At 31.2% G+C, this 12,069-nt stretch overlaps 1 protein-coding gene across 6 annotated transcripts in view; it reads right to left on the bottom strand.

The window, feature by feature from the left end:
• Positions 1-12,069, bottom strand: part of LOC126776410 (microtubule-associated protein Jupiter) — a 113,159-nt gene that overhangs the window by 46,379 nt on the left and 54,711 nt on the right. For 2 of the 6 annotated variants that reach the window (XM_050498913.1, XM_050498916.1), the window contains exon 1: positions 11,067-11,291. The exons of the other annotated variants lie outside the window; for them this stretch is intronic. In XM_050498913.1, coding sequence (XP_050354870.1) covers positions 11,067-11,128 — 62 coding nt within the window. In that variant the 5' untranslated portion in view covers positions 11,129-11,291. Of the gene's footprint in view, positions 1-11,066; positions 11,292-12,069 lie in introns of those variants that run through there. 6 annotated transcript variants of the gene reach the window in all.

Raw genomic sequence — 12,069 nt, 5'->3', positions numbered from 1 at the left:
GTACCTATACCTATATAGCCGAGATGGCCCAGTAGTAAAAACTCGTGAATCTAAACCGTTGATCGAGGGTTCAAACCCGGGCATGCACCTATGATACCTACCCCAGACGGGCTTGAACAAAGAACTACCCTCCAGTAAAAGCTGCTGTTGATATCAAAAACATCCCGAATGATTGAATATATACTACCCTATCGCAGTGTCAGTATAATAATCAAATTGTCTATTATATTTCAGTCATTATGTAGAGAGTGAACTTATATGATCGCATATTTAAAAAATATACAAGAACTTTAAAGCATAGTAACATTTAACGAAGTAAAATTTGTAAATTTTGTATATCCAAAGAGTTTTAATGAAGTTATCAAGTTAATGTGATAAGCGAGTTTAAAAAAATCAAACAAACTGACAAGATAAACACAAGTTAGTTAACAGGTTGATTGACAAATAAAAAAAACAATCTTGACAACTTTGCATAAAATATTCTTTAACTCGTTTTCATATAACTGACGCCTCATTATAAATGCGCATACGCACATTTCTAAAGTAATCATGCGCTTGCGCCGGCGTAGCGCGTACATTTTCATAAAAAAATCACAATTCCAACCGACACGCGTTTAGAAATCTCAGAAAGTGGTGCATTGCAATGATAACTGTTATTTAAATATACATATTTATACACGAATGGCATGTAACACCGCTCACTCTTAGTATATCTTTATAGTGCAAATAAAATTTATAGGAGTACAAATAAGAAATCATCCAAAACATAACTAAACGAGGTCCTAAAGACAAAATGACGCGCATTTTGAAGATCATGATCACTATTCCTAGTAAGAATATTACTAGTAAGAATCTTAATTTAAGATAGATACATTAAAAAAAACTTATTCCTACCATTACGAGAGCAAAAGGTTAATATTATATGTTAAAATAAATAAATATTGAAAAGAGAACAATTTAAAAGAAACCTTTACATTTCATTTCGATATAATCTCAAATATTGTAGTAGAAAAGCGATTCCACACTATCACAACTCATCTACTGGTTCATCAACATTCCCAAAGGTTTCAAATGTCTTCTGACTCAATCAGTTGATAAGCGAACGCTATATAATTATTATTCTCATAAACGTTTGCAAAGAAAACATAATTAAGCTGTGTACATAACGGAATCTTAATCACATCGAATATGCCAAAACAAATTGATAAAAAATTAGAAGTAGAAAAGTGAAATCTACCGCCTACACAAATAATTATACCTAATATTATAGTAGTGTGAATGTGTATAGGCGTTCGTAGCCACATCCCAAAAAGTAAAAAAAAAAATTATAAATTTAAATAAAAAAAAACCATTTCGTCAAAAATATTATAAAGCAATAAAGAAAAATATATTTATTAACAGAGGAAGTTAGGCAACAATAATTGATCACAATTATACAATTTAAAAACAAACTTTTTTGAGACCAGCAATAAATAATCGTTCGACTCGATTTAGGCTGCAACAATTACGAAACTATTCTAAAGAAATTATTCGACACTACGTAATAAAACCTAATTGGTCATGCCGCTCGTCGTCACGGCCGTTTTTGTCAAAAAAAATCTTATAGGAAATGCATTATAAAATTTTAAGGTTTTTAAGTTTTTCAACAAATCGACTGGGCATTTAACAATCATAGATTACCTTGGATTGAATATATGTATATCACAAATATTCATTCTCCGAAATCTTCTTTATTAGATAAATCTAATAAGGGATAAAAAGTCGTCCGACTATGTCACGTCAATCGGTTATATTTTGTAACGTGTATACACGATAGAAGGACAACCCAAAAAAAAATCGCATTTACATATTACAGGGATGATAATTAATTTATAATTTCCAATATGATCAAATGAACATAAAAACTAGTGCAGAGTACGATCACTCCATCTAACAGTAGACGGCGACGATGTTAATTTCACACTGCATTACGATAAATAATCACGTCATTTAGATTATTTCACTTTTGTGTATGTAATGTGTAATTGTGATAGAATATGGAATCAAGCTCTGGCTCAACAATTAGGATAGGACACGCCAGCGAAAATAAATTAATCTTTGTCGGTTCCTAACACGGAATGTTGACTCATTTGACAAAATAATTACTTTGACCTGAACATTTTTATATCAAATGAAGGTTCATTTGACATAAAATGACAATGATTTAATTTTGACTCGTATTATTACGTTTTATATGAAAACATTAATTACTGTACATTTTAATTCTAAACTAAATGAGCCTCACTTAATTAATGAAATAGTTAATTCAGTAGCCGCACTAGATAATTTAAATTAATTGAAGTTTTTTCGAAAATGATGTCCTATGATTTTGATAATCAACATTAGTTCCATCCAATTTCCGTCTGACATGCATTCTGATATCTGAAACTCATCAACTAGAGTATTGCATCGCTAGTACTGACGGTGGGTCGCCATAACTCAGCGCGGTAATAAAGTCGGTTATCTCTCGACAGATCGTACTTTTCGTGCGCGCGCGCACCTGTAAATTTAGACGTAGCACGCGCACGCGTCGGTCACGAATACGGTCCGTTAGTTCCTATTTACTCGCTCACGACCACTTTCGCTGATTTCGTAAAGAATTTCTAAATTATAAAAAAATACTGAAATATATTTTCCGAAAAATAAGCATTGTAACAATAATTTAAAATTTATATTAATTAAATCGATGTTTTTTCATTTTATGGTTATAAAAATAAAAAAAATTATTCGAATACATATAAAACCTAATATTTATAAATAATAAGACATAAAAATAATAATATACAGGTGGTAGAGCTTTGTGCAAGCTCATCTGGGTAGGTACCACCCATTATCAGATATTTAACCGCAAAATAACAGTACTTGGTATTATTGTATTCCAGTTTGAAGGGTGTTGTGGCCAGTGTAACTACAGGCACAAGGAACATAAAATCTTAGTTCCCAAGGTTGGTGGCGCATTGGTGATGTAAGCGATGGTTAACATTTCTTACAATGCCAATGTCTATGGGCGTTGGTGACCACTTACTATCAGGTGGCCGATATGCTCGTCCGCATTCCTATTCTTTATTTAAAAAAAAAACAGAACTTCAAACAAATCGTTACGATTATATCTATTTATGAACGTTTCGCATAAACGGGTACTGTGAGAACTCCAATTAGCACCTGCCCGATAAACGAGTTTGTAATAAATATAACACACACTTTAGAAAGGGCGATCATCGCGTCTTAATAAGTTGAATATTACTTAAGTATATATAATAATGCCTTATGTTTTATGGTAAAATATTTGTGTATTCTGCTATATATGAATATGATATAAATATGAATTCTTGTATATATGAATCTTATAATGTAAATTCCCTGTCTAAAACTATACAATAAAATAAAAAACATTTAATGTGTAATTAATTATAACATCATTTAATTTTTATATTCACATCAAAAGTTTCATGAGCTTGAATAGTAGTAATTAAAGAGAGATCGTAGAATTGCATATAATATAATAATAACAACAATAAATCACGTTACCTACAGAAATACTTTAAATACAAAGTCTACAGGCACTGGGACTGGGGCTGGGGCTGGGACTGTAAAAAGTATAAATCACCAACAACACGCTCTAAAATTATATGTCCCTTGTGTTTGTTATTACACCAGTAATTACTCTATCGTATTATAAAGAGTCAATAGCCCTACCATTATTGTAAATTTAGTACAAATCATTTGTGTTTAAAACATAGGTAAAAATATTATAAAATTGAAGCATTTTGCTGTTATATTTAAGTTTCACCTGAAAATATAGTATTGTATAAAATAGTTTTAGATAACGACAACCGTAAGTGTCATGAATATTAATTGTATAGACTTAAACGATCTTTACTTTAATGTAAATGTATTTATTAACACAATAGTTTAGCATAACGACTCTATTGATAGTTCAGATATTAAATAAACTTATAAGTTAAAATTGTAAGAAGGTAATAACTAGTAATAAATGTTTATTTATTGGAAATATTATCTGTCTTGCACACACTATGTGGGACGTATTTACTGGGTTTTAATAAAACTCAACAGTGAAAAGCATTGACTGGTTCAACGAAAAAAAGAAGTGGGCATTTCGATATTATTATTTTTATGATATTATAACTCTCTGCTTGTTTATGTCTCCATTTTAGAAAGCTTATTACCAAATTCAAATAATTTGTGTAAATACAAAAATTAACCAATCAAGCCCATTGTGATTTCTACCGAATTATTTCCGAACGGATATAAAATATGTTTGTATTTTTTACAAAAGATTCCTTTTTTAAATGTTCAGTGTTTAAGTTCAATTACAAACACAATTAAACAATTTAACAACAGTTTCATTTCAGTTGCAACACCGCGCGTGCATTCTAACGGCCTGCGATAATCACACAGATAAAAACAAAATGAACAGATAAAAACTTCGCGCACAGATAAGTAACTCTGGCGTAGATATAACGGATCCCGATGCGCTCTGCCTGTCAACACGATCAAACCACCTTTTTCGTTATCTCGATTTAAACCATAATTTTTCAATGAAATGACACCTAGATTACTTAAAAGTTTTTATATATTCAAATCCTGAATCGTATTAACGTTTTCATTAAATTATTATAGAGAAATAGCTGGAATTTACAAAATAATAACTTATAAAAATATGTAAAAGTTATTTTATTATGCTAAAGTCTATTGCGGATGAAAATTATTAAAACATGTTGTACTTTAGAAAGAATTACTTACTATCAGCAATCAATAAAATTTTACAAGCAACCACAAACCGCGATGTTAGTCTTTAGTACCTGATAAAACGTTAACGTTATTAACAGTATAATATTAATAATTATTAATAATGTAAATGGCTTTTAATATATAGATAGATAACTGGTAGGTTAGGTAATATTATAATAAAACTTCTTTTAGTCTTTATTTCATAAATATTTATAAAAAAATGAAAGTAGTAAAAAACAAGTAAATTGATTTAAACAAAAAAAGCTTTAAACAATTTCTGTAATAACACTTGGATAACACCGTAACTAATTTCCTTGTTGACTAATGCATTAACAGCTTAGTTTTTATGAGAAATAAAAGACACAAGCATTAGGGCCCTTTTACAAACTACTTTTATGTGATTGATGCAATGAAAGAACCTTGGAGCCCATTAGACAGTGCCGTGGGAACTTGTTTATGGCTATGTTAAAGCCGTTTTATAACAATATTAATTTTAAATACCTCTTTAGGTTATTGCAAGAATAATGTGCTTACTACTTGTGACGACATATGCTTAGGGAGATGGCTAGCATTATAGCTATGATTAGTTGCTGACGTTTCGTATCAGACTGCAAAATATACGAAATTTATCAATAAAAGTTCTACTTTACTCTGTTTTTGAGTGGTACTAAAACTTTTCTCCCATTTGCCTCTCAAAATCATTCAAAAAACTTTATCATTGTCTAATGATATTATTATAAAAAATTTGGAATTGGAATAAAATAAAGAAAGAACGGTAAAAAACAATGACAGCATAAACAAACAAATTGTCGTTAAACATAACGAGTGTAAATTGGCAAACAGAATTTACGATAAAATTGTAAAAACAGTTATCTCTGTGTTTTATATGGTAGTTAGAAAGATTTTTTTTTTTTCTAAGAATATTTAGACAAAACGAAATCTATAAGATTTTATACGTATGTTCGATACATGCATGCATACATTTTTAAACTTTTCACTCATAAAATGTTAAAATGCTTTATAATCAAATTAAACATAACATAGATATCAAATAAAACGTTGTTTTTTCTTAGTTAAGGCGACCAGCTAGAATATTTTTATATGGTACAAAGAAATAAACTGGGTAGGTATGCAGTATAACAAATAACCGTATCAGTTACATGTAACTTTGCAGATATTCGTAATCACTGCGAACTGTCATGAAATTCTGTACTGCGGCATGAAATCATCCTATACATAGGTATTTGTTTCGCAATGGCACGCGACCATTGGCCTTGTGATTTGGGGTGAATTATAATAAGCTCATGTTTTGCGTCATTAGAAAAAAGGTCACGTAAGATTAGTAACATAAATTTTTATTTAATATAAATTTATGATATAAGGCTACGTTTTTACGTATTTCAAAGGAAAAGAAACTAATATGTTTAATTGAAATCTTAACATGATGCTGCGTTTTTATAACATCGACTAATGCTCATAGCAATGGCGCACTTCTACCGAGTTTTTGTTCTAACACTGTTGTAATTCCATTAGTGGTATTAGTTACGACAAAAACGTGCGTGTGCGTCGATATAGTTTTTATATAGTACGATCATATAAGCACATGCAAGTAAGGTTTTGTGTGAAACTAATTGCTTGATCTCGGTCCTATTATGTTTTTAACTATGTATTTGTGATGAAATAAATACGAAAACGGTATAACGACAATAATTATAATTCATAGATTTTAGTGTACATAAATAACTCGATTGTACTTTAGTTCTTGAGATTACTAATCGTATTAATTCGTATATCGGAATATTTGTTGCCAGCGCAGGGATTTATCTCTTCCTGTCGTCTATAACTCTAGTAATAGGTATCCTCAGTTACTCTCTTCCTGCATATTCCACCCTTAATCTCATCATGAAAATAATACAAGTAGTTAATAAAAAATAAAGTAGTCGAATTCCTCGAAATTTTAGTTAAATATATCGTTGTTCAGCCCAAACTAACCTGTAGATGTACAAACACTCAAGAATGCATGTTAAAGTGTTTACGTGAGGCTAATAATCGTCGTGCTACCACTTTAAACATAAATCGGAAATTTGTTTACGTTTAAAAGCAACATTATGTGAAAGTTGTTGACCATTTAAAACATTTAGCGACGCTCTTAATTTAACTCCTCTAACTATTTTACGTTACAATACTTGAGAGTTGAAACATTCTTTTATTCTAACACAAGACATGCTTGTGAAAGAAAAAACAATTTAGAAAATCAAAATATTGTATAATATCAATCAATATACAAGCAATTTTGCAACTACAATGAATGCATGCGACATAAGCACAATTTTATCTCCTAATAAACCTATCAAATTGCAGTACTAAGCGGTAGACTGTCGCACACCCAGATATCTTTAAAGGATTCCGATCATAGCCGTTAAAAGACATCATTAGAATAACTACCGATTATTACGTCTTGCATATATTTATAGGCAATTTACTCGGAAATCGGCTGTTAGACTCTGGTATTATAATAAGTATCGATAAAGATTGACATCTATATTTAATGGAAACGACACATAAAATTAAACGTCACCATCCGACTACCATTATCCCGTATCAACATTGTAACACCGTCACCATAAATTGCTCTGTAATTTATACTGTCTTCTAGCTTCATGGTTTAGGGCGTTTTTATGGCATTTTCGACAGAAAACTGGGTCGTTATTTATTTGCTAGAATGTTGCAATTTAGTATGAGAAAACACGAGTTTCGTAGCTGTACTCTGACGTGGTGATATAAATAACTTTTTATACGTGACGAATAACGCACAAGCGAATTTATGAGTCCATTGAGTCTCGTTACTTTAAAAAAAGTAACAAACGCAGATGATAGTTTTGTGTATGACAAGTACGTTGTGATGATAGTCTCGGAAGAATTTTAGAAGTTTAAATATCTCAACTAACAATTCAACGATTTGGTGTAAAATATGAACCTTTGGAAAAGAGACAAACTCACAACCAAGAACTGTGACAATTATAGACTTTATAAATTATTTACTATCCACATTTTTGTATAAAACTGTAAAATAATAAACAATCGAAAAGTGCCGTTTTAAATTTTGGAGTCAAGATTCGCTCCGTCCGTTCAATCGTCCTTAGCGTGAGACCTTTGATTTTCATAGCCTAATATACAAGCGTATCTGCTTTTCCAATCGTGCTTATAAACGACCTAGTTGTTTCTATTAAGCACCGACTATTTCACTGGCAATATATCTTGCCAATCAAGGATACTTTTTCAGTCACAACGAAAAATAGAGTTAGCAACACTCTAGGGTTCAATGGTCTAGGTTAAAAGGATTATTATTATTACAAATTACTACACATGGTATATAATTTATACTCTATCTATTTGGTTATTTACTTTTTGACAGATCGTACGATTACCGATTATTCGATTATTGAACCTTTAAAATAGTAGTATCGATTATTGATTGTTGCCCGTGAACTATAAAAAATATTATTTTGTTGGTTTGTATTTAATACAAAACAACATAAACTGCCACTTTATTAACTATCAATTATATAGTAGTGTAGAGTAAACATGGGCTACGAAAGTTCCATGTCGGAAGAATAATAATTAAGTAAATTTTTGCTAAATAATTATTTATTGTTATAAAAGTTGTAATTTTTTTACCATTATATTTTCGATGCACAAAAACATTTTTAAAGACTAATGTCCTATTTACAGTAACAGTAACATCCTGTAAATGTCCCACTGCTGGGCTAAGGCCTCCTCTCCCTTTTTGGGGAGAAGGTATGGAGCTTATTATAGATATTTATTTGGGATTGTTTAAGTCATATATTTTATTGCTATTTGATCGCATGCAATTCCCTATAGCGATTTATCTATGTATATGCACAAAGATTAATTATTTTCAATTTATCATTTGCAGCGAATACATTTGACTGCCGTCACTAAGTGTCATACAATATTAATACATAAATAATAGAACAATAATAGCAATATCTATTACGCATGACAAATTATTCCACATTTTTATTTATTTCTAATATTATTGTTCTATTATTTATATTTCCATACTTTATTTATCATAAACTAAATCATTTACGGTATTATAATGTATATAAGCGGGCATAAATAAGATAACTAAATATGATTAGGCAGTTAATATATTTTTTACCACCTATTTTAAAGTCAACTATTACTAAATCTGGAACATTTACGTTCTAGGGGAAAATTTCAAAAAGCGAATAACCAAATTGACAGACCATAAATTCTCCTGGATGGCCCAGTGGTAAGAACGCGTGAATCTTAACCGATGAACGTGGGTTCAAACCCGGGCAAGCACCTCTGAATTTTCATGTGCTTAATTTCTGTTTATAATTCATCTCGTGCTTTTCGGTGAAGGAAAACATCGTGAGGAAACCTGCATGTGTCTAATTTCATTGAAACTATGCCACATGTGTATTCCACCAACCCGCATTGGAGCAGCGTGGTGGAATAAGCTCCAAACCTTCTCCTCAAAAAGGGAGAGGAGGCCTTACTTACTTACTAAATTATAATTGTATAATTACAAAAGAATAGTATAACTAAAATAAAAAAATCTAAAACAATAAAGAATTTCCTGCATAACGACATTTTCGTAAAAGCATAAATCTTTTTAGCTGGATAATAAACAAAATCAACGTACATACGCTAAAATATAATACGTACGTATTGTATGGCAGAATAGACAACGTCATTTTAATTGGATTCAAATAGAAAAAAAAAATTATAAGCATTTTGATCAAACTGTTATTTGCTGTAAGCGTTGTAATCATTTCGTAAATCCAAAGTTAAGGGAGGTTATGCGTCTGTCTGCTCGCCCCAAGTAATCACGTCACTTCCTATGGATATGCTAATGCGCCTCGCTGGCACGCGACTCTAGAGCCGCTTCAGACATGCGGCTTTTGCCTATGTGGGACATGTGTACAAAGACGACACAGATATTTACAATGTAGAGCATTATATTTATCATAATATACTATAGATATCATTATATCGTTTTTAATATAATGTTATAAAAATAATAAATATTTCTAAATTTTATTATAACTTAATTCAATATATCAAAAAAAGATATATTTCAGTATTTATTTCCTATAAAATAATCTTTTTTTGTTGTTGTATTGAACGATATTTATTATTACATTATGCGGGGTTGGTGTTTTCCACCATGCATTGGAGCAGCGTGATGGAACAAGCTCTATACTTTCTCCTCAAAGAGAAGAGGCCTTAGCCCAGCTGTGGGATATTCACAGGCTGATACTGTACTGTACTGAACGAAATTTATCTGAAGCACCTTCATCCCTCTCCCTATTACTAGTCTAACAATAAGTTTAAGTTATAAGTTAATTTTAGGTCAAACTAATAATATTAATAAGCACTCAAAATGTGACGCAACTATATGAAAGCAGTATATTCTTTACTTCTGCCTTTTATAAAACAGTATCTACTACTCCAATGACGCCGGATTAAAATTTTGTAGAAATGCTTGTTTGCTATTTTCTAAAAGTGATATGCGTGTTGGTTTTTACTGATTATTGCCAATTCGCATGCTCACCTTTCATGTGTTTTTATACTACTCTACATTTAAAAACGCTGAAAATACTTTTAAGCTCTGCAATATGTTTTATACTTTTATATAGGTACGTATTGCATAAAGTAACAACTCGTAAATGCCCTGCTGTTGAGCAGAAGGTTTTACATATTATATATATTAATTGAATTTGCTTTGCTCCAAAAAAAACTAAAACTATTTATCACTATTTTATTTTAAGTCATAGATATGAATTAAATCTTAATTAAATAAGTGCTTTATAATTTCTTCGTCTGAAACTGAAATCGCGATATGAATTATGAACAACGAAGCGTGACCTCAGCATTACAATGACCTACAGTTCAATATACTTTACAGCATGAAAATATAATATCTACAAAAACTATTCGTTTCGTAAAATAAATTATAATTTTCTTGTCATTCTAATATCGACATTAAAAAAATAGAATTTAAGAATTTATAGCAATAATATAATAAATAGGAACTGAATTTGATTTGATTTTTTTATAGTCATAGTTTTACATAAAAAGCATCGATACCGTAATAATGTAATATAAATTTATGAAACAACTAGTAACTTCAGCATACAACCCCATCCATAAAGAGGTGTCCCTCCCGTTTCACTGAAAATTTTACAGCATCCGCGCATCTGAAAATCGAACACACTCACCTGTTCTTTCCATGACCAATCTTGTAGAGCTCGACGTGCTTGAATTGGGCGTATGTGGCCATTGTAAATAAGACTTTTTTTAAATATTAACCACGATTTTAACACAAGTGCGGTCACTGCGCGAATCCGGCAGAGATTTAGGTACGTGCGGACGAGTCGACGAACGTCAGCTGACTGAGCGCGCGCCGCCAGTACCCTTGCTTAAGTCGATGCTGCCACCCTCCGCCCGCGCGTGAAAAGTAAGCCGCGCATGCGCTTCCGCACCTCTTGTTATGCTTTTTTTCCTTTATTTTTTCTAGCTAACCAGCACCTGGCCTTTCCTGTTTGACATCTATGCGGAATAGATGACTTATGTCAACAGATAGGGATACGGGTTTGTGTATGACAGTAAATATCCGATGACAGAAAGTGAACCAGTCGATGTAGCTGTAAGTCAATTGAAAATATATTTTGTCTTTCTCCAATGTTACCTGACTCTTTGGTTCCATTTATCCTTAAAATACTCTATGATGACTGTCATTTGTATTTATTCTCTGTTTAAGTTTTCATCTTAAAAATAAACTCAGATATTATATTCGTAAACGATTTATAACTTTAAAGCTTAATATATATATATAAATCCATTATTAAAATAATTATCAAGCGTAAGTTTTAAACATCTTATCTAATGATATGAAACCGATTGTTTTATTACCTTTCTAGCTGTTAAATTCAAATCCAAGCGAACTTTCAGAATCTTTCATATCGATATCGTTCGGAGTTAAGCTCTTAAAATTGCATGTGAAATGAATAGATATAACTGGTATAATATAATGTATATTTACTTTCATGCCTTATCGCCAACTTAAGCAATCACGCATGCTAATCCACTCGAGGCATATAATTGGCTACTGTTTAATGAACGACCACTGAAATCCGATACGGTGTTTGAGTCGTGCGTCTGCGGACATTGATTAATGCGAGGTATCTTCTAATTCCTATAATCTCTTGCGCTTGAGATTTA

The sequence above is a fragment of the Nymphalis io genome, chromosome 20, assembly GCF_905147045.1.
Source record: "Nymphalis io chromosome 20, ilAglIoxx1.1, whole genome shotgun sequence".
Lineage (NCBI taxonomy): Eukaryota > Metazoa > Arthropoda > Insecta > Lepidoptera > Nymphalidae > Nymphalis > Nymphalis io.
Note: the sequence above shows the minus strand (reverse complement) of the source record. Positions and strands in the feature narration are given on the sequence as shown.